The 24,635-nt window shown below is 31.5% G+C and overlaps 1 protein-coding gene across 1 annotated transcript in view; it reads right to left on the reverse strand.

Annotated features, from left to right (window-relative positions):
• LOC126884564 (WD repeat and HMG-box DNA-binding protein 1) overlaps positions 1–24,635 on the reverse strand; it is a 108,039-nt gene that overhangs the window by 68,264 nt on the left and 15,140 nt on the right. Inside the window, exons 3-5 of the mRNA XM_050650531.1 lie at positions 23,663–23,912; positions 7,108–7,392; positions 4,351–4,581 (exon numbers count right to left, since the gene is read on the reverse strand). Of these exons, the coding sequence (XP_050506488.1) occupies positions 4,351–4,581; positions 7,108–7,392; positions 23,663–23,912 (766 nt within the window). The remainder of the gene's footprint in view (positions 1–4,350; positions 4,582–7,107; positions 7,393–23,662; positions 23,913–24,635) is intronic.

Here is a 24,635-nt window from a genome sequence, read left to right on the forward strand (position 1 = left end):
ATTCAAACTTTTTGACATACCTCGTATAATATTCATAAAATTTGATATCTGATGGTTGAATCTTGGGTTTTGGACCATGCAGAACTTTTTATAGAGAATAACTTTTTTTCGTAAAATTAATAATAAAAAAGTTTTCCATGTGGATACAACTTACATGGACATACTGTATAACCATATGACGTCACGACGCGTTTTAGGCTAGGTGCTACAATTTGAATTTATAATCGTTTTTAGGGCCCAAACGGAACACAAAAACAACTTTTTTATCTTTGATACATGTTTTAAATTATGTTCTGTTGTGATTTATAACATTTTTTTCGAATTTCAAATTTTATGCAAGTTCCCTATTGTGACAATAATATAATTTTATCGTCTAGTGTATGCCTATGTATTGAACAAAACGTGTTATTATACCATCTATGACAGTATAAAAAACCGAACAGAAATCCATTAGTGCATTCTCTGTGAGTTGAACGGACGATAATCAACCAGGGACAGGTGAGTTGAATGTATCTTGAACGTATTCCGAAACCTTCCGAACTCCGTCGATTTGGCGAGCTGAGCGAAATCGACAAATCTCGATCTCCTACAACAGTTATGCGAGTTGAGCGTAACCATCATTACATATTTTACGATCTGGATCGCTGAGCGAGATACTTCCTCTCTTTGTGCATTTATTTCGCACTGAGGAATAAATGCGATTCAGAATTCCCTCGATCGTCGGTTATTAATCATATATGAAATATCGTCACACTAACCCCAGATTTACGAAAGTCCTATATGTAGATTGTAATTATATTTAAATAACGAAATTAACAAGTAATAATTAACAACAATTATTATCTTTTCTTTTGTAAAGGGCGATTCATTTAAAGGTACTTTTTTGGGGGGACGTTGCGTTTTTTTTTTCAATATTGTTTGACATTTCATCCTGGAAAGACTTAGCTCGATATAACGTCTAGAAATTATTCAGCCAAAATTGCGATTTTGACAATATTCCCCCATCTAAAATTTAAAATAAATTTTATTTTCGTTTTCAACACCGTAAAAAATCATGTAAGACCAAAATTAGCCATTCACCACTGATGGTCAATATCTCGAAAAACAAGCGTTATTTTGGGGATTGCTTATGGCGATATTAAAAGTTGCACTATTTTTTATCTATAACACATTTTGATCTAAAACTTTCCAGAAAACTTTTTTGTACTCTATATTTTAACATAAACGTGATTAAAAAGCTAAATTTCAAATTTCGTCACTCAACTTTTGCCATTAAACTTTGCAATGCACAAATGTGCACCTTTTACTTTAAAAATTTATAAACTTTATCACAATAAGACTAAAAGCTTGAAACAGGTAACGTTGTCTTCAGAAATGTTAGAAATATATACTGTAAAAATTTCGGAAAAAAATATTAAAATGGAACAGAGTTGTAGCGAGGTAAACGCAAAAAAACGTGGTTTCTTTTTTTTTATTTTTAGGGTAAAATTGCGATTTTGACAACGTTCCCCCACAGAAAATTCAAAATAAACCTCATTTTCGTTTTGAGCACCATAAAAAACATACAGTATGACTAAAATTGGCCATTCACCTCTCCGTGGTCAGTATCTCGAGAAATAAGCGTTTTTTGGGGGTGTGCCGCTCGTCTAAAAGTAAAAGTCTACACAAATAAACCGGCTACGATTGAGGCATTGGAGGCCAATATTACTCGAGTCATTAATCAAATATAATAGACCAGGGCGCATCTGTAAAAATACTAGTACATTTGGACGTTGAGAGGTGACTCAAATTTTTTTGCAGAAATTGCTTGAAAATAAATCAAATAATAATATTTGAGTTATCCTCCCTCTCAAAAAGGTCCGGAACATTGTTTAAATAATAAAAATGTCAAAAAATTAAGGAAAATTTCGATTTTTTTCTTGGTTTTTTGATTATAACTTTAAAAGTATTCATTTCCGAGAAAAGTTGTACTCACATAAAAGTTGCGTAATTAAATTTCCTATAATATAGAATTGGTTAAAAATTTAAGAAATAGTCACCCTTGTTGCAAAATAGCAATAATTGTGAAAAAAACATACAAAAACAAGTATTCGCATTTTACGTTTTTCAACCATTTATGCTACACTTAGGACCTTCATATTTCACCCTGAAAAATTTTATGATACAGTAAAACAATACTGTAAATTTCATTAAGATCGGTTCAATAGATTTTGCAAAATAAATTTTGCAATACAGCTTTCGTAAAAAAAATTCATTTTTTCAAAATGTTACAGGACTGAAAATAAAGCAGATAGCAAGTTGAAAATTTTTTTGCATATAGAAGTGTACTGTACCTTTCATTTGCAATTTTGTAAAATTAAGATAGTTTAACACCACGGCCTCAGGAATTTTTTTAAATAAACATTAATTATTGGTGCTACGCGCAGTACAGCGGATAGGTTGCTCTGATTGGGCATTCCAATGACCTTTGATAATGATTGATCCATTTTAATTTTTATGACATTTCGATATAAATAAATAAATTTGTTTATTGCAAAATAAAAACACATACTCTATCCTTTGAAATAACACTTTTATTAGCAAAAACTTTCGTTGTTCATATATTTTAACTTAAATAATAAAAGTTTATTATTTTTAAACATATGCAATTGTTTAAACAATATTTCACAAACAATAATAAAATTAGTTTGATTTTTGTGGAATTAAAAAATTAAAATACAACAAAATATAGAGTAAGAAAATAATATATTAGATAAAGATTGGAAGAAATTTTGGTGGAAATCAACCTGTGTGAATCGAACACCGCTGTCCTGCGCGTAGCACCAAAAATTATTGTTTATTTCAAAAATTTTCTGACGCCGTGGTAATTAATCGATTTTAATTTTGAAAATTGCAAATGAAAGGTACAGTACACTTCTATAAGCAAAAAAAAATTCAACTTGCTATATGCTTTATTTTCAGTCCTGTAACATTTTGAAAAAATGAATTTTTTTTGCGAAAGCTGTATTGCAAAATTTATTTTGCAAAATCTATTGAACCGATCTTAATGAAATTTACAGTATTGTTTTACTGTATCATAAAGTTTTTCTGGGTAAAATATGAAGGTCCTAAGTGTAGCATAAATGGTTGAAAAACTTAAAATGCGAATACTTGTTTTTGTATGGTTTTTTCGCAATTATTGCTATTTTGCAACTAGGGTAACTATTTTTTAAATTTTTAACCAATTCTATATTGTAGTAAATTGAATTACGCAACTTTTATGTCAGTACAACTTTTCTCGGAAATGAATACTTTCAAAGTTATAATCAAAAAACGAAGAAAAAAATCGAATTTTTCCTTTAATTCTTGACATTTTGATTATTTAAACAATGTTCCGGACCTTTTTGAGAGGGAGGATAACTCAAATATTATTATTTGATTTATTTTCAAGCAATTTCTGCAAAAAAATTTGAGTCACCTCTCAACGTCCATCTCAAAACAGATCCGCCCTGGACTATAAATCAAATTGCTCGAACGCATCATCGAGAATTGGAACTTCAGAATGGACCATCTTTAAAAGATGAACATTTGAAAGGAATTATCTTTAAGAAGTAATTGTAGAGAATAGTTCTTTGATATGACAATAAAGCGTTTCAAATAAAATTCATTTTTTTTTCTCATTGTTTTTTCTTTTTGAAAAAAGTACCTCTAAATGAATCACCACTTATGTCTGGTTCAAAATAACTGTCTCAATAAACTAAAAAGGGGTAGTTCCGTAGGTTGACTGTATGCCATATAGTTAAGAAACTCTATGAAGTAAAAACCACTTTTATGTAATAGGTATATTTATTAAAGATTTTAAAAAATCCCAATGGATTGAATAAAATATGTCCAATTCAGAACGTTTTCGAACAATGGTTGAAATTATAATTCAATCTACATTATGTTGAAGTAATATTGATCAGGCTAAACGCCGATGTTAAAAGATATAACCTCCGGGAACATGGTGAATAGAGTTCTCCTTGATAGAGTTTCACCATGTTCCTGGAGGTTATATCTTTTAACATCGGCGTTTAGCCTGATCAATATTACTTCAATATAATGTAGATTGAATTATAATTTCAACCATTGTTTGGTTCTGGGTGTGACTATTTAGCAAGTATTTGAATTCACTGATGACATGATGATGGACTGACAGGTCCGAAAACGTTCTGAATTGGACATATTTTATTCAATCCATTGGGATTTTTTAAAATTTTTAATAAATATACCTATTAAATAGAAGTGATTTTTTTTGTCTTAATAAAATCGAATCTTGTCTTCGATTGATTTTGTAAACTGAGATTATCACACAATTTTGTTTGTTATTACCCGCAATAGATTTTAATTCTTGTTCATCATCTCCCATATACTGCTTCTTCAATTTACTAACAGAGAAAACATTTTCATCATCTTCGTCGTCATCATCATCAAATGGAACATTATCAAAGTTCACATCATCATTAAAAGCGTCATCTTCTAGATTAGTCGGACTACTTTTTACTGAGCACTCCATAACGCCCAACTGACCTTCAACATCTGTATATACTACTTGACCATTTCCTAAAATTTAAGAAAATGAAATAATGTAAATAAATAATTACCTTAAGATGATGAATTATAAAATGGAAAATACCATGTTATTATATCTTAAAGCAATAATAAATATGTAGTGAATACAGGGTATTTCAAAAGAAGTTAATACTGTCTCTAGGATAGGTAAATAACTGAAAAATAATTGGGGTTTGCTTAGTAAAAAATTTTTGTAACATCATCCGTTTTCGAGATAAAGGGCGTTGTAAAAACAAAAATTTACACATTTTTTACAATTTTGCCGAAACTACTGGCAACATTGTAACGAAATTTTATGCGAATATGTTTTGGAAGCTGATACATTCCACGAATTTGTTTTTATATCTGACTCTCATAGAGGGCGCTAGTTGCAAGGTTCATACCAAGTATTATTCAACATAACTTTTTTAAGGATATAATTATTAATCAAAATTCCAAGTTAACTTAAAAATCATACAATTTTAGACTAAAAAGGTACTCTTGGTAAAACTTGATACTGTGTACCGTTTTCAGAATATTTTGACTTGAAAATTATGAAGTAGTTCACTCTAACCGGTAGATCGTCTGTCAAGAGCTCTTGGACTTGTCTGTAATGACAAGGATGTTGTTTCTGCTCTTTAAGTATCCATCAAGTACTTGAAGAAAACGTATTTGTTTGTCTTGCCATATTCCTTACGCTAACTGTTGGATCTTGATCGAGAAATTTAAAATATTTTCTTTATTCTTGTTAATCTTGGTCTACCAGAATTTAATTTTCCGTATTAGAAAAGAGGGAGGTAATCATAATTTTTTTAAGTGTTGACCCAACACCTAACAAAACAAAAGATATAAAAAAAATTGTTCTATATAAATGACAGTGCGGATTCCTTCAAACGAGAAAACTTATGGAAAAAAGACAACAACTTCTAGCAACAAACAGTAGATACAGCACAGAATATAAATAATTAAACAAAACCATTAAAAGGAAGGTAACGGAAGACATCAGAAAATATAATGAAACAGAAGTAGAGAAAGTAATGGAAAGGTATCGCGGAGTAAAATGTATAAACCCATCACTAGGAAAAAACGTCATAATGGTAAATTATAACCAATAGACTAACAAATAAAATGGACAGTTATCAGCCAGTTGAACAAGCAAGTTTCAGAAAAGGGTTTAGTACCATAGATCATCTCCTCGCTATGAAAATATTGATGGAGAAGGCCAACGAATACAACCTAGATTTATGTTTAGCCTTTGTACACTATGAAAAAGCGTTCGATAGTGTCGAGATATGGGCGATATAAAAGCTCTAAATAACAGCAGAATAGACTCCAGATACAGGGAACTCTTACATAAGATCTATAAAACAGCAACTATGACAGTCGAATGGGAAAATAAAACGAACAAAACTAATCCCATAGAAATACGTAGAGGCGTAAATACGTAATTCGTTGGTGACCCCGAAAATTGTACGGTATCGCCGTATTTTAAGTTCATTTACTGAGCTATAGGTACAATAGATAAATAAAAGAATAGCTATTGTAGTAGCGATATTTTCCGAGATTTTGCTGTTGCCAATTGATTAATTACACTGCTAAAATCAAAAATTTCTTGTTCAATTGCTAATATTGCCCACGCAATCTTTGATTGCTGCTGGGCGGTGAACGACGTCAAAATCGTACTGTTGAAGTCTCACCGCCCAGCGCGCAATTCTACCAACAGGGTCTTTGATACTATTCAGCCATTTTAGACTTTAGTGATATGTGATGACAGTAAATTTAGTACCTTCAAGGTAAGGACGTAACTTCTCTATTTAAAACAATACGGCCAAAGTTTCCTTCTCCGTACCAGAATAACGTCTTTCCTGTTTAAGTCAGTGATCTGCTGAGGTAACAGATAACTTTTTCCTCGCCGTTTTGTTCCTGACTGAGTACAACACCTAAACCAAAATGTGAAGCATCACACTGAACCACAAAAGGACAATTAAAATCCGGACACGAAAGAACCGGTGCCTTAACAAGATTTTCTTTAACAGATTGGAAAGCTTTCTCGCAATCTTCATCCGCAGCCGATAGGGAGAGGTTTCAGTAACTTGTAAACACGATGACAGCCAACGTCTGAATGACGGCACCTGAAGAAGAAGAATCTTCATCCCAAACAAACCTTGTATATTTTTACGAGTTAGAGCTGTAAGTGGAGCAACAAGTGAAGAAAAATCTGGAAGAAAACGACGATACCAGCTTGCCATACCTATTAAACGTCTAATATCTGAAACGGTTTTTGGAGTTGGAATATTGTTTTTTTTTTGTTTTAATTGCAATTTTTTTTTCAATTTTTGACCCTTGGTTTTGGAGCCCATAAAGGATGGCGCCCGTCACTTTGGACATATGGTAGCGGGGCCCTGTGTTTCCCTCATGTTATTATGGTACATTATGATACATTACATTACAATACATCATAATACAATATATTCCTTACTGTCAAAAAACTTTGTACAAATGTATAACAATTAAAAACATATATGATTATGTTCATACCTAAAGGATTCCATGTTAAACCACATATAGCTATAGATTTTTCATGTTTACTAAAGTTTAATACTTCACCAGTAGCTACATTCCAGATGACAAAATCTCCCTCAAGTGAAGCAGACAAAATGTACTTTCCACAAGGAGAAAATGTTACAATTGAATATTGTGAAGACACTTTGTCTGAAGTTAGTTTCGCCTTTTCGGACCAGTCTGAAACCTGAAGTACTACAACTGTACTTTTATCGGGGTAAGCTAAATACTTTCCTTCTGTTGGTTCAAAGTCAATTCGACCTAAAAATCAAAAAATATATTCTGTTCAATTATTATCTACATTTGTTTTACAATGCTACTATAGTATGAGGTCTACCCAGAGGATGTGGTTTACCTGTGCATATAGCTCTACAGTCCATTCCATGAATATACAATAGTCCAAGTAATGAAGCTTAAAATAGGACAAGACCTCGCAATTTTTACAGAATCGATCGATTTGCTTGAAAATTTGATGATAAGTAGTGAATAGTCCATGGATCAAAATCTATATGATGCCAAAGGCGCTTTTACCATGGGGGTGGTTGCCAACCCATCTCTGGGGTGGACATTTTTTATTATATTTTGACCGCGAAAGTTGATAAATATTCTAAGCAAAAAATGTTCCACACATTTTTTTGTTAAAATTAATAGTTTCCGATTTATTCGCTATCGAGTGTTAGTTTTATATCGAAAAAATCAATGTTTTTAGTTTTCTGCTAATAACTCAAACAGTTTTCGTTTTATCAAAACAACTTTACTTGACAAAAAAGTACCTTTTGAAAAAATAAACAAAACAGTTTTTTTTTAGTTTTCTTTAAGACTAATAGTAATCGAGTTATACTTTATTATATGTTAGCTCTTCTTCATCAAATGCTAAATATTGTAGTTTCAAAGTCAAAAGACGGATAAACTATGCATTTTTCGAGGATAACTTGTTCAAACTAATTTAAAGTATTTAAAAATATCTATCTCCAGAAATACAAAAAAAGTCTCTAGCTCAAAAATTAAGTGACTTATAATGAAAAGAATATTAGTCCCTATTTTCTTCAGCGAAAAAGTGATCGGAAACAACCTCCTAATCACCACCCTAATTAAAATTTGTCATTGATCTTATTTGTTCTTCTTTCTTTGTGTATTATTAAAAAGTTCTAGAAGTTTGACTGGCTTAGAATGATTAGTTTTAAAAAAAATGGAGTTAGAAGCGAATTACCAATTTTTGTAGTTTGGTAAAAAATGCCCTTTTCTTCAGAATAGAAAGATTATCATCAGAGATACGAAAAAATGTTTAAATATGAAATTGTAGCCTATTTAATTCCCAAGAAATTAGTTTGGAAAAATTTTTTCTGCTGCAAAAATTGAGTGAGCTATTGACAATTAAAACTTGTAATAACATGCAAAAACCACCTTTATTAACCCTTTCAAAGTCACCTCTTTTTGCGACAGGTTTTTAAAAGAATTTGATATTAATAGCCTTATATATCTTGTAAAAATCTACAAAATTCTTTTTTACCAAACTTTCTAAGATAAAAAATAAAAAAGTTACGGTTAAAAAATCAATATATTTTTTTGAAAAAAAAAATGGAGAAATCCAATTTGAAGCACAATAATGTAAGTTAGCGATGTTTTTAGTCCAGTGGCGGCTTTTGGGGGTAGGCAGGATAGGCCGGGCCTACCCAATAATTTTACGAGCTTTAAAACTGAAAAAGATATAAATATTTAAAAATTATGTTAAAGCATGTAAATATCTTTTAAATGTACTAAATCACTCAATACATCAGCGTCCGTTAAGACAACTTTGTTATATATTATTATAGAAAGCATCGAATCGTATTCAGGCATTTTAAATATCATTATAGGCCCGCTCTTACCTGGCCGACCTCGCTCAAATAAGATCTCCGTACAAAAAGCGTTTGAAGTTAAGCAGCTTGCCGGAGAATGATTTTTATATTGCCGTGTTATGTTTGGTGTATAGACCCGATTGAAACGGGCCTTCGCCAAGCCTTGTTGCCACTTGTAACATAATTATCGAATTGTAACTGACAAATTTGCACAAAGCAAAGAGAGAAGAATAAACCTGCTCTATAAATAATAAAATATGTAAACTATTTGTATATTTTAGTTCATAATTTTATTTAGTTTTAAAAATATAATTAAATGTAAATCTGTTACAGTTACTTTCTAAGTATTTTTATAAATAAAAATAAATTTTTATTTGCATATTATGTATTATACATAGTGTGACCAACTCCAATTCAGTCGAATCCGGGACAATGCTGAAAAAAATACCTAAAATCCGGGACTTTTGAATGAAAATCGGGCCATTTGTTATTTTTTTAATTATAGGAATCTAATATCATCATTTTATTGGTTATTTAACATTTTTATGTTGACAATGATATTTTTGATGGGCTTAATCAAATGATACGCCCAAACACCTTCCCGAGCTGCTGTCTCTAAATCAATGCTCGATGAAGCTGTTGGCTTGAAAAATTGAGTCAATTTTTTGCTGCTGGACGCGGAGCAGATACCCCTTCGGTGTTTTTCAGTTTGGATGTGACTTAGTATATCCGCTCTACCACTGTGGGCGATCGAAAATTCCGATCCACAAGTATCACACTTCATGTCACTGTTGTTACTTTTTTTTCAAAAATAGAAATTCTTCTTCCAATATTTTATTGAAAGTGCAATATCGTTTTCTGTTTTTACTTTCTTGTGTTGGTTCCATATTCATATTAACAATAATAAATATTGGAATAAAAAAGTCAGGTCAAAAACAATCATTCCGAGATGGTCACTAAGTAATCGATTTTCGGATTCAAACTGATTACTGTGCTTGTATTGTACTGACAATAAAATAAATGTTTAGACAAAAAAATCATATTGCAACGCAGCAGATTTGAATTTGGCTCAACAAAGCATGCAACGGTTTGGAAATTAATCATATTTCGCCAACGAACTCAAGAGGTTTATCTACTTAAAGTGGTTGACAAAACCGAAAAAAAAAAGATGCATCAGCAATCATTACATTACGTACATCGTTCGATGCGGCATGCGTGCCTAGGCATGATTCATGTGACATGAATTATTATTGTTTTTGAATGGTCTTTTCGGAAGACGATAATTAAAACACACAAATAAAAAAAATTCCACAGTTTTCGTTTTCTTTCATAGAACTATTAAAATTTATACCACGATAAAAATTTTTTTTCGTCTCAACAATTTAATTTGATATAAATTCTTCGAATAAAAACGAAAATATAGATTTTTACAAAAAAGTTGAAAATTCGGATGGCCCGGAAGCCTTGTCCGGGACGCCGGGACACAACTTCGTAATTCGGGCCATGTCCCGGATTTTTCGGGCTAGTTGGTCACACTAATTATACATAGCTATTTGTAATTTGCTGTCGTGGCCTACCCAAAATTTTACCCCACCAGCCGCCATTGTTTTAGTCATTAGCCTTATTCAGTCTTCTTTATGAATGTATTATTAATAAATTGTAGAAGTTTGGCTGCCTTAGAATGATTAGTTTTTAAAAAACTGGAGTTAAAAGAGAATAACGAATTTGGTAATTTGTAATTTGATAAAAAATGCCTTTTTCTTCAGAATAGAAAGGAAAAAAGATTTAAATATGAAATTGTAGGTTATTTAATTACCAAGAACTTGGCAGCAGAAAAAATGAAAGAATAGAAAAAAATTAAAGAATGTAGAAAAAATTTTTTCTACAGCAAAAATTAAGTGAATCGTAAATGAGTACCAATATCAAAAAATATTGATTTTTTCGATATAAAACTAACACTTTCGATAGCAAATAAATCAAAAACTATTAAATTTACCAAAAAAATGTATAGAACATTTTTTGCTTAAAATGAATGTTTTTATTAACTTTTGCGGTCAAAATATAATAAAAAATTGAATGCACTCGTGGGAGTGCCGACAGAAGTGAAAACTTCTTATAGTATGTATATAAATTACGAGCTCAATTAGTGGAGTCACTGAAGGTTTTCACCTCCGATTTCGTTGAACCTTCATCGATTTTCATGAAAATTGGTAAGTAGTTAGAAGATACTTCAAGGAACAAAGGTGACATGATGTTAACTTGCGCTTTTACCCTGGGGGTGGTTGCCTCCCCTTCGCGGGGGTGAAATTTTTTTATTAAAAATAATACCAGAAATCGATAGACAACTTCTAAGCAAAATTTGTTATATAAAGTTATTAACATAAATCAAAACTTTTTGAGTTATTAAATATCAAAGATTTTATTTTTTCTTAAAAAAATGCATGTTTTAAAGCTGTTTTTCACGTATTACTCAAAAACTATAAGGTTTTGTAAAAAAGCTATTATTACCAAAATTAAAGATAATAAAAAATTTAATACACTCCCTACTTAAAGAACTAAACTAATGTTATTTTAAAGTGAGTTATGGGTAATTGAATGTATATTTTTTTCGACGAGTACTCAAATCTAAGTATTCAAGCTTACATAACGGGAAAACGATGCATTTTATAGAATATACTTGTTAAGCACTTGTCAAAGTACTTCGGAATACCTATCAAATGAGCTTCAGTAGAAGTTAATAGCATCAAAATTAAGCAAGTTATGATGAAAATAAGAGAACCCTTTCGATTTTTTTAGGAAAAAGTTAAAAACTAAACATACGCCATTTCCGCAAAAATTAAAATTTGTAGTAATCCTCACAAGAATTTCTTTATGTTATCATAGTTAATTATTTCAACAAATTTGACCGGTTTAGAATGCATATTTTTGAAAAAAAGATATAATTTAAAAAAATCAGAATTTTTAGAATTATCGTCCTCTTCATTTTCTTTTGATAATAACTCCAAAAATACTCAATATACGTAAAAAATGATAAATAACTAAATTTTAGTTTTTTCTGTAACAAATACTTTACCCATTTTACTATTTTCGAAGAGTAAAAAATAACCGAGATAGAAACGTTTAAAATTTCAATTTTGCTGCGAGAACCATGTAACCGGGGTCATTTAACCTTTTATTTTTAAAAAAGTAAGAGGTATAAATGACTATTTTGACGTTTTTTAATAGCTCTTAGAATAAAATTTTAACCAGTTATTAGATGAACTTGCTACTTTAAAATTTAACGGAGTTATTTACAAAAAAACAATAACATTTTTTAGAAAATTTTTTAAAAGATACATTTTGAAACATTTTTGGTGCATAAAATTTAATGCTATCAACTTGTTCGAGCACTTATTTGATAGATATTTCAATGAGCTTTGACAAATGTTTAATAAGTTTATGTTATAAAATGCATCATTTTCCCGGTATTTAAGCTTGAATACTTAGATTTGGTACTCGGCGAAAGAAATATACATTCAATTACCTATAACTCACTTTCAGTTAACATTGAAAGATTTTTCTAGTAAGGAATTTATTTGATTTTTTATTAGCCTCAATATTGACAATAATAACTTTTTTGTAAAAACTTATAGTTTTTGAGTTATTTATGAAAAATCGGTTAAAAACATGCACTTTTCTCACGAAAAATTAAAATCTTTGATCTTTAATAACTCAAAAAGTTTTGATTTATTTTAATAACTTTATATGACAAATTTTGCTTATAATTTGTCGCTCTATCGAATTGTGGGGTTATTTTTTATAAAATAATTTTCACCCCCGAAGAAGGGTGGCATCCACCCCCAGGGTAAAAGCGCAAGTTGGCACCATGTCATCTTTGTTCCTTGAGATATCCTCTAACCACTCACCAATTTTCGTGCAAATCTATGGAGTTCAACGAAATCGGAGGTAATAGCTCATATTCACCTTCAGTGACTGCACTAAATGCTTTTTCCCCATCCAAAAAGAAGTGCTATATCTACTTATATCACATACGGGATGCGTTTGCCTCATGCTATTTATGTATACATACGCATAATTTATACAAAATTTATTTCAGCGAAGTGATGACGGTCGCAAATTCAATAATTTTTCACCATCCATGAAGTGCACAACGTCCCTAAAGAAATTTTAAGTTTAAAAATTTATTTCGTTGAAGCGATGACGGTCGCTAAATTAATACTTTTTCCCCATAAAAAAGTGCACAACGTCAACGTCCCTAAAAAGTTTTCACTTCAAATATTTATTTCATCGAAGCGATGCTGGTCGCGATGACGGTCGCTAGTTTAATATTTTCTCCCATCCAAAAATGCACAACGTCTCTAAAGAAGTTTTCACTTCAAAAATTTATTTCGTCAAAGCGATGACGGTCGCGATGACGGACCCTAATTCAATATTTTTCCCTAATCCAAAAAGTGCACAACGTCCCTAAAGAAATTTTCACTTCAAAAATTTATTTCGTCGAAGCGATGACGTTCGCTAATTTAATAATTTTCCCCATCCAAACAGAGCACAAGGTCCCTCAAGAAGTTTTCACTTCAAAAAAATTTATTTCATCGAAACGATGACGGTCGCTAATTTAATACTTTTTTCCATCGAAAAAGTGCACAACGTCCCTAAAGAAGTTTCACTTCAAAAATGTATTTCATCGAAGCGATGACGGTCGCTAATTTAATACTTTTTTCCATCGAAAAAGTGCACAACGTCCCTAAAGAAGTTTAACTTCAAATATTTATTTCGTCGAAGCGATGAGGGTCGGTAATTTAATAATTTTCCCCATCCAAAAAGTGCACAACGTCCCTGAAGAAGTTTTCACTTTAAAAATTTATTTCATCGAAGCGATGTCGATCGCTTATTTAATACTTTTTTTCCATCGAAAAACTGCACAACGTCCCTAAAAAAGTTTCACTTCAAAAATGTATTTCATCGAAGCGATGTTGGTCGCGATGACGGTCGCTAATTTAATACTTTATTCCATCCAAAAAGAGCACAACGTCCCTAAAGAAATTTTCACTTCAAAAATTTATTTCGTCGAACTGATGACGGTCGCTAGTTTAATAATTTTTCCTTATCCAAAAAGTGCACAACGCCCTAAACAAGTTTTCACTTCAAAAATTTATTTTGGGGAAGTGATGACGGTCGCGATGTCAGTCGCTAAATCAATAATTTTTCCCCATCTAAAAAGTGAACAACGTCCCCAAAAGAAGTTTTCACTTTAAAAATTTATTTCGCCGAAGCGATGACGGTCGCTAATTCAATACTTTTTCCCCATCTAAAAAGTCCACAACGTCACTAAAGAAATTTTCACTTCAAAAATTTATTTCGTCGAAGCGATGACGGTCGCTAATTTAATACGTTTTCCCCATCCAAAAAGTGCACAACGACCCTCAAGAAGTTTTCACTTCAATACATATACGTACAAAATTTATTTCGCCGAAGAAATGACGGTCGCGAAATAAATCTTTTTTCCCCATCCAAAAATAGGTTTTACATTTATTTTAAATTTAAATACTTCTATACAATTTATGTATAGATACACATAATATAGATACGTACAAAATTTATTTCACAGAAGAGATGACGGTCGCGATGATGGTCGCGAAATAAATCCTTTTTCCCCATCCTAAAATAAGTTTTACATTTATTTTAAATTTAAATACTTCTACACAATTTATATACACATACATACAAATAATATACAGGGTGAGGCAGATAACTGGCCTATTAGAAATATCTCGAGAACTAAAGGCAACAGAATCATGAAAATTGGAATACAGGGGTTTTGAAGGATGATCTATTAAATGAAAATATTTTCATCTCTTTGCAACTTCCGGTTATACCTGAAGTTGCTTATAACTTCGTTTTTTTAAATGGGACACCCTGTATATTTTTACATTTTTGGATTCTCTTCGATGTCTTCTTTCTTAAAATATGAGGACTTGTAATGTTATACAGGGTATTTTAAAAGATAATTACGTTTTTTTATTAATTTCGTAGCAATATTCACACCCTGTAGAATTGTAACAGTTTGACAACTAAAACTCTACTTACGTTCAAATGATTTTTAATATAGTCTACTATTGTTAAGAATCATTAGTATAGCTAAATTTTTAATTTTAGTATACAGGGTTGGTCGAAACTCGGAATGAGTATTTTCTGAGTTTTCTTAAATGGAACACCCTGTATTTTAGTATTGAAATGAAATTATATTTTATGGTACTTTTTTATTTCTTAAGCATTCCCTATACCTAACTGCTTTAAATTGTGCTTAATTGTTAGTCGCACCAACAATCTTAACTACGTAGGTATTTTGATAGCTAAACCATTATTGGTAATTTTAAGGATCAGTCTGGATTAATATGTATTTATTTCTGAAAAATTATTTGTGATTGAATATTTTCAAGGCCAACCTAATAAAATTTTACGTATTTTTTGTTGCAATTAATGTTTAGCTTGAATCACCAATAACTCACAAATTAAAGCAGTTAGGTATAGGGAATACTTATAAAATAAAAAAGTACTATGAAATATTATTTCATTACAATACTAAAATACAGGGTGTTCTATTTAAGAAAACTCAGAAAATATTCATTTTGAGTTTCGACCAACCCTGTATACTAAAATTTCAAAATTAGCTATACTAATGATTCTTAACAATAATAGACTATATTAAAAATCACTTGAACGTAAGTAGAGTTTTTAATGTCAAACTATTACAATTCTACAGGGTGTGAATGTTACTACGAAATTAATAAAAAAAACGTAAATATCTTTTAAAATACCCTGTATAATATTACAGAATCTCATATTTTAAGAAAGAAGATATTGAGGAGAATCCAAAAATGTAAAAATATACAGGGTGTCCCATTAAAAAACCAAGTTATAAGCAACTTCCGGTATAACCGGAAGTTGCAGAGAGATGAAAATATTTTAATTTAATAGATCATCTCTCAAAACCCCTTTATTCCAATTTTCATGATTCTGTTGCCTTTAGTTCTCGAGATATTTCTAATAGGCCAGTTATCTGCCTCACCCTATATAGCATAAGCGATGACGGTCGCAATGACGGTCGCGATAACGGTCGCGATGACGGTCGCGAATTCAATGCTTTTTCCCCTATCCAAAAATCGCACAACGTCCCTAAAGAAGTTTTCACTTCAAAAATTTCCACTCTCGAGATGGGGTGGCAACCACCCCCATGGGAAAAGCACCTTTCGGCATCCTATAGATTTTGATCCTTGGACTATCCACTACATATTCTAAAATTTTTAAGCAAATCGATCCATTCTGTAAAAATTGCGAGGTGAAAAGCTTCGGTTCCTGGACTACAACTGTTTTGGATTATGGCGAGACCGAATATTATTCCAACTGTCAGTTTGACATAATTTAGTACGGATTCTAATTTCAAAGAGTGTGTTTGTGTATTGCATAAGCCAAAAATGCTGAGACATGCTTTAAATAATTTGTCTACTATTAAATAAATGTACACAATTTCATCACTTGCAACCATATTTTAAAAATTGGGAGAATTCCCTATTGTACAGTTCAGCACATTGGACCATTTAAATCGATACTTTCATACCAAATTCAAAACATTATTTATTCAAGGAATAGACTGTATTGATGCAAGAAAACCCTTGTAGAAAAAAACATTTATTCACAAGTAATAAACATTTCGAGAAAAATAAATGTAAAATGAAAGGAGCCTAACACTAACAATTTACAAAAAAAATTCACTCCAACTATTTACAAAAAAATTTATATGAATAAATATTTTCATTTACATAGTTGCAAAACGAAACCAAAACCGTCTTATATTTTCAGCTCATTCAGAGAGCGCTACAAGCACCCTAACCGGCTTCAAAACTTTTTAGTTTATCATCAGAGGATGCACATGTCGCTATCGCTGAGCAAACTAAAATAATTCAGGCGCACTAGCCTCGGATTGCAACTAACGAAATGGCAGGGGTGTCAAAGTGACATCTACTAGAAAGAAACAAGTCAAAGTTAGAAAGTCTTCAATCCAATAAATTAATATAGAATCATATTAAGTTGAAAACCTTATTGGGACCATTTTTTTTTTTTTGGTTACCACCTCTGTGGCTTCTAAAAATGCAAGCCAAACTGATGCTGGAGCATGACGATGAGGGAATTCTACAATTTACAATTCACAACTCATCTGTCCACAGCAGAAAAGTTCCAATGAAAAATGGATCATAGGAGTAAACTAATGAAGTAAAAATGAATAAACATTTTGATTTAGTTGCAAAACAAAAAAAAGCCGACTTATATTTCAGTTTGTTCAGAGCGCTACAAGCACCCTACCGGTTTCAAAGCATATGCAACCTCTGATAATAAACTAAAAAGTTCTGAAACCGGTTGGGGTGCTTATAGTGTGCTCTGAACGAACTGAAATATAAGGCGACTTTGGTTTCATTTTGAATGTTTTCAACTAAATGAAAATGTTTATTCATTTTTATTTCATTAGTTTACTCCTATAGATTACAAGGGTCCATTTTTCATTGGAACTTTTCCGCGCTGGACAGATGAGTTGTGAAATTGTAAATTGTAGAATTTTGCTCCATCATCCGTTTGGAATGCGTTTTTAGAAGCCACGGAGGTGTAACCAAAAAAATGGTCCAAATAAGGTTTTCAACTTAATATTATTTTATATTTTATCGGATTGAAGGCTGTATAACTTTGACTTATATGTACTATTATAGTCCAGGGCGGATCTGTTTTGAGATGGACGTTGAGAGGTGACTCTAATTTTTTTTGCAGAAATTGCTTGGAATTAACCCATATAATAAAAATTGAGTTATCCTCCCACTCAAAAAGGTCCGGAACATTGTTTAAATAATCAAAATGTCAAAATATGAAGGAAAAATTCGATTTTTTTATTCGTTTTTTGATTATAACTTTAAAAGTATTTACTTCCGAGAAAAGTTGCACTAAAATAAAAGTTGAGTAATTAAATTTTCTATAATATAAGACTAGTCAAATTTTTTAGAATTGTTACCCTTGTTGCAAAATAGCAATGATTGCGAAAAAAAATATATAAAAAAACAAGTATTCGCATTTTACATTTTTCAACCATTTCTGCTATCCTTAGGACCTTCATATTTCACCCAGAAAAACTTTATGATATTATAAAACAATACTGTAAATTTAGTTAAGATCGGTTAAATAAATTTTGCAAAATAAATTTTGCAATCAAGCTTTCGCAAAAAAAATTCATTTTTTCAAAATGTTGCAGGACTGAAAATAAAGCAGATAACAAGTTGAAATTTTTTTCACATATAGAAGGATATTGTACCTTTCATTTGCAATTTACAAAATTAAACTACCACGGTTAACTACCACGGCGTCAAGAAATTTTTTAAATATACATTAATTTTTGGTGCTATGCGCAGGACAGCGGTGTTCGATTCACACAATTTGATTTCCACCAAAATTTCTTCCAATATTTATCTAATATATTATTTTCTTACTCTATATTTTGTTGTATGTTCATATTTTAATTCCACAAAAATCAAACTAATTTGTTTATTGTTTGTGAAAAATTGTTTAAACAATTGCATATGTTTAAAAATAATACACTTTTATTTTCTAAGTTAAAATATATGATCAAAGAAAGCTTTTGCCAAAAAAGTGTTATTTCAAAGGACAGAGTAGGTATATGTTTTTATTTTGCAATAAACAAATTTATTTATTTATTTCGAAATGTACTAAAAATTAAAATTTATCAATCATTATCAAAGGTCATTGGAATGCCCAATCAGAGCGAACGTATCCGCTGTCCTGCGCGTAGCACCAAAAATTAATGTTTATTTAAAAAAATCCTGACGCCGTGGTAGTTAACCGATTTTAATTTTGCGAATTGTAAATGAAAGGTACAGTATTCTTTTATACATAAAAAAAATTCAACTTGCTGTCTGCTTTATTTTCAGTGCTGCAACATTTTGAAAAAATGAATTTTTTTTTGCAAAAGCTGGATTGCAAAATTTATTTTGCAAAATCTATTAAACCGATCTTAATGAAATTTAAAGTATCGTTTTATCATATCATAAGGTTTTTCTGGGTAAAACATGAAGGTCCTAAGTGTAGCACAAAAATGGTTGAAAAACGTAAAATGCGAATACTTACTTGTTTTTTATGGTTTTTTCGAAGTTATTGCTATTTTGCAACAAGGGTGACAATTTTTAAAATTTTCAGTTAATCCTATATTGTAGGAAATTTAATTACGCAACTTTTATGTCGGTACAACTTTTCTCGAAAATGAATACTTTTAAAGTTATAATCAAAAAACCAAGAAAAAAATTGAATTTTTCCTTAATTTTTTGACATTTTGATTATTTAAACAATGTTCCGGACCTTTTTGAGTGGGAGGATAACTCAAATATTATTATATGAGTTATTTTCAAGCAATTTCTGCAAAAAAATATAAGTCGCCTCTCAACATCCAAATGTACTAATATTTTTACAGATGCGCCCCGGTCTACTAATTATTTACAAAATGATACAGCCTAATTATTATTAAAGCAAAAATCATGCACCTTAATTTAAGAGAGAAAGTCTAGCATAAAAAAGTCATGCAAGCACCCTACCCAAGAAGAATATGTTTTCTTGTTATTTACTTTACTTCATAAAATATAAGTAACATAGATTATTTGCTTTTACATTATAGTAATAAAGGGGGCGCCAGTAGACCATTTGCCCAGGGCGCCAGTCACCTAAGCCCGGAGCCTGTATGTTGTTTAGATGCACAGGTAGATAGACCAGGACAGATCTGTTTTGAGGGGGAATTCGGATTTTTGCAGATAAAGTTAGGTGACAACTTCAATAATTACAATTGACTTATGCTCCTTCTCAAATATGCCCGGAACATTAATAAAAAAAATTTAAATATTTAAAAATTTCGAAAAATATCGATTTTTTTCAACTTTCATTGCTTGTAACTTTAAAACTATTCATTTTGGAACAAAGTCGTAGGGAAATAAAATAAAGATAATTGAATATTGTATGATATACGACTGGTTTAAGATGTCTTAAATTATTACCCTTTCTGCAAAATAGTAATAAATAGAAAATAAGGGGGCAAAAAAGACTGTTTTTATTCAATGTTTTTCAACCACTTTGTTTGCACCTAGAACCTTCATAATTTGCTTAGAAAATTCTTATTCAACATACTTCAACCGTCCACCAAATTTCATTAAAATCGACCTAATAGATTTTGCATAATAATTTTTCAATCTAAATTTTTTTTAAAAAGTTCAAATTTTTTAAAGTCTCCCTGAACAAAAGAAGAGATAGGTAGAGAATCTCTCTGAAGAGATTCTCTACCTATCTAATACACTTTACAGAATTAAAATCGGATTATTCAAGCGGCCTCAGCACTCTTTTAAACTTATAAACCAGGGGTGGGCAAAAGCCGGCCCGCGGGCCGAATCCGGCCCTTTTGCTTACTTTATCCGGCCCGTTGAGAAATCCCTCAAGCAATTTTTTTTAAGAGCATAGGCGCAACGCTTTTTTAATGCATTCATTTTTTTCGAATTCTGAGAAAACAATAAAGTATTTTTGAAAAATTTAAACGCTGAATGAAATATTACATTATTGCCGAGGGCTGAAAGTCCCTGACAACTTCTATGTTTATTTTAGTAAGTCAGAGAGGTAATAAAAACAGAAAATTTAATGTGTTTTTTAATTTTTTTTAGTTTTCTCAGGATTCGAAAAAAAGGAATGCATTAAAAAGCATTGCTCCGAAATTTTGCGCCTACGCTCTTCATCTCTTTTATGCGATTGTGTTGAAATCAACAGTATTAGTGTTCGTAGTGTTCAATGAAATGAATCTCTATCTTATGCTGTTCTTAAAAGCATCTATGTTTAACCCGGTCCAGGCGCGAATATTTTTCGGCCAGGGTATTTGTCGTCTACCAGGACCCTTTTCTTTCGATTTTACCCTTCACAATCAGCTGCTGCAACAACTTACAACAACGTACTTATCATTTCTATTAGGACCTGTGAGGGAAAACGGAATCTTCAGAAGTCGATACAACAACGAGCTTTATCAATTTTATAAGGAAACACCCCTGTCAGACTTCATTAGAATACAAAGATTGCAATGGGCCGGACATGTGATAAGAATGGGAGAGGGTAGGCTACGAAAAAGTGCACTGAATGGTAGAATGCAGGGAAAGAGACCGCTTGGAAAGTCAAGAAAGCGCTGGGAAGACACAGTAAACAGCGACGCACAAATCCTTTTAGGAGTCCGTGTATGGAGAAGAACAGCCACAGACACGCAAGGCTCGAGGCAAAAAATAAAGGAGGTCAAGGCTCAATTTGGGCTGTAGTGCCGTAGAAGAAGAAGACTTATCATTTCTAAGTATGTGCCCTTTCTCCTTGCTGTCTTTCTCCTTTTAATGATTTCTCACCATTTCGTTCGTAATATGATCGGTCCATGGTATTTTCAAAATTCTCCTAAAAAGCCACATCTCAATAGCTTCCAACTTTCTCATTAAGTCAGCATTAACAATCCAATAAACAAGAATAAAGTGGACATACCATTTTTATTATTATCCCGGTTTTTTATAGGGTTCTCTGCCTTCCGGTTCCCAGTTTCTAGCTTTGTTCGTCCGTCGTTGCGTTCGCCAGGTTGAAGGTTCCTTTTTGACATTACCTTCTGAATGCCACAGGGCTAGCATTGTTTCGGCCCTCCTCTCTTCTTTCCCTTGGCGACAATTTTAAAATTTGTTTTGGCAGCTTGTCGTCGTCCATTCTTTCTACATGACCATACCAGATCAGTTGTCTCCTTTGAATTTCGTCGATGATGGTTGACTTGACATAACGTTTTACCATTCAATATCAGATTTCCAGATTGAATCTTTGGTTACTCGGAAATTTCCTTATCTTCATAAAGGCTGCTCTTGAATTTCTGAATTTCATTTTTTATCTGGATCCTTGTTATGGCTTAATATAATGGACCACATTAAAAATTTCGTAATTTTACTGGGAACAAATGGTTCACATGTACACCCACGACCAACTATGACAATTTATTATTAGTATTATCTATTATTAACAGTCAAATGTCTTTGTCCAAATTCTTTATAATGATACTTACAGTATTAAAAAATGCCAAGTTTCTTGTAAAAGGTATATATTAAAATACCCTTAATATATACCTTTTACAAGAAACTTGGCATTTTTGTGATTTATGGTATACAGCCAGCTACAGGAAGTTTATTTTCCTCGTGAACTTACAGTATTGTTGTCAAAAAAATTTCTTGTACAGAGAAAAACATCCACCAAAAACATTAGCGTGTGCGCGTACATACTGGGTATGGTATAGGTCTCCGGCCCGGGAGACATTTTGAAAATTTCATTTTGGCCCGCGCTTAAAAGTATTTGCCCACCCCTGTTATAAACAATGTTTTGGCTTATAAACAAATACACTGAGGACGTTTGAGTTGGAATAAATTCATTTTCTTGAGAATGGGCGACTCTGGAGATAAATCCCGAAACAAATCGATTTTTATTTTTAAATTACATATAATTTTTATGCATAAATATCATACTAGTGACGTCATCCATCAATTAATGAATGAATTAATTGAATAAAAAAAATTTTTTTTCAATACAAACCCTGTATAAATAATTATGTTAATGTTTATATTAGTGAATACAAAATTGAATAGCCTTTCGATTGAGCTATCACACGACACCTATTCTCATTTGAAAAAATCATCGATTACGTCATCACGCCCAGATGGATGACGTCACTAGTATGATATATATACCAAAAAATTAGAATTTAAAAATAAAAATCGACCTGTTTCGGGATTTATCTATCCTCGAGAAAATGAATTTATGCCAACTCAAACGTCCTCACTGTATTTGTTTATAAGCCAAAAAATTGTTTATAACTTTAAAACAGTGCTGATGCCGCTTAAATAATCCGATTTTAATTCTTTAAAGTGTATTAGATAGGTAGAGAACCTCTTTATATGCAAAAAAATTAGCAAACTTCTAAATCTTCTACTTTTTCTTCATAAAGTTTTTAAAAAATTTGAACTTTAAAAAAAAATTAGATTGCAAAATTATTCTGCAAAATCTATCAGGTCGATTTTAATGAAATTTGGTGAACGATTGAAGTATGTTGTAAGAATTTTCTAAGCGAATTACGAAAGTTCTAGGTGCAAGCGAAATGATTGAAAAACATTGAATAAAAACAGGCTTATTTTGCCCCCTTATTATTTTGTATTTATTGCTATTTTGCAGAAAGGGTAATAATTTAACACATTTTTAACCAGTCGTTTATCATACAAAATTTAATTATATTTATTTTATTTCCCTACGACTTTGTCCCAAAATGAATTGTTTTAAAGTTATAAGCAAAGAAAGTAGAAAAACATCGATGTTTTTTTGAAATTTTTAAATATTTTAATTTTTTTATTAATGTTCCGGGCATATTTGAGAAAGAGCATGAGTCAATTATTATTGTTGAAGTTGTCACCTAACTTTATCTGCAAAAATCCGAATGCCACCTCGCACACCCAAAAATAGACGTTTTTTCACAGATCCGCCCTGGTCTAAGACTGCAAGCTATAGCAGAAACGTGATGGTAGACCGTATACTATAGTGCCACCTTTTTTACTTACACAGTCCTTTGGCATTGGAGAAACTATTAGTTTTTGGGAAACAGATGATTTCTTTTATTAATTCTTTACTTTCTATATCCCACACTCTCAATTTAGTATCTCCAGATGAAGCTGCAACCTTCTTTATTTTTGATGATACAGAAACACTTAAGCAGGGCCCTGACATTCCCTCAAATATTGTCACTTCCTTTTCAGTATTTTCCAAATTGATAAGTTTCACTTCCATATCCTCTCCAGCTAATGCTAACATCTAAAAATGATCATTAGAGTAATTATGATATGCAATACTACACTTGTAAAGTTTCGCTCATCTCAGACCAATTTTGACAGATATATAGTAGGAAACCAACAACACAAAAATTTCTACCTCATGCTATTAACAGTTCAAATCAACTTGCCATTGCATAATTCTTTCATCAGTTTTAGTATGGTTTAGTCTTGGAGCTATATTGACGTAAATTTTTCTTGAGGTATCACATACTGCATGTATGTTTCTATAGTTAAAAGCAGTCCAGTGTATTCTTTTCTATTAGTATGGCAGCAAGCTCATCCAGTGTTCTACTCTCAACTGATAAATAAATAAATAAATAAATAAACTGCTTCCAACATCATTTTACTATTTTTTAGTTACCAATACTCAAGTATGTTTGAACGAAAACTCCTCAGACACGTATATAAGGGGGTGAAAGAAAATGACGTATGGCGCAAAAATGACATATGGCGCAGAAGATATAATTTTGAACTATACGCAGCATACAACGAACCCGACATTATAACGTCATGTTGAACGGATGTTGGAGACCGAAACACCAAAACATATAATGAGGCAAACACCAGTAGGGAGAAGGTCAAAGGGAAGACCCAAACTTAGATACATGGAACAAGTGGAACCAGATCTGGAAACACTTGAGATTACCCACTGGAAGAACAAAGCAAGGAACAGAACATAATGGCGGAAAATCCTAGAACAAGC

This window comes from Diabrotica virgifera, chromosome 5 (assembly GCF_917563875.1).
Source record: "Diabrotica virgifera virgifera chromosome 5, PGI_DIABVI_V3a".
In the NCBI taxonomy this organism is placed as follows: domain Eukaryota; kingdom Metazoa; phylum Arthropoda; class Insecta; order Coleoptera; family Chrysomelidae; genus Diabrotica; species Diabrotica virgifera.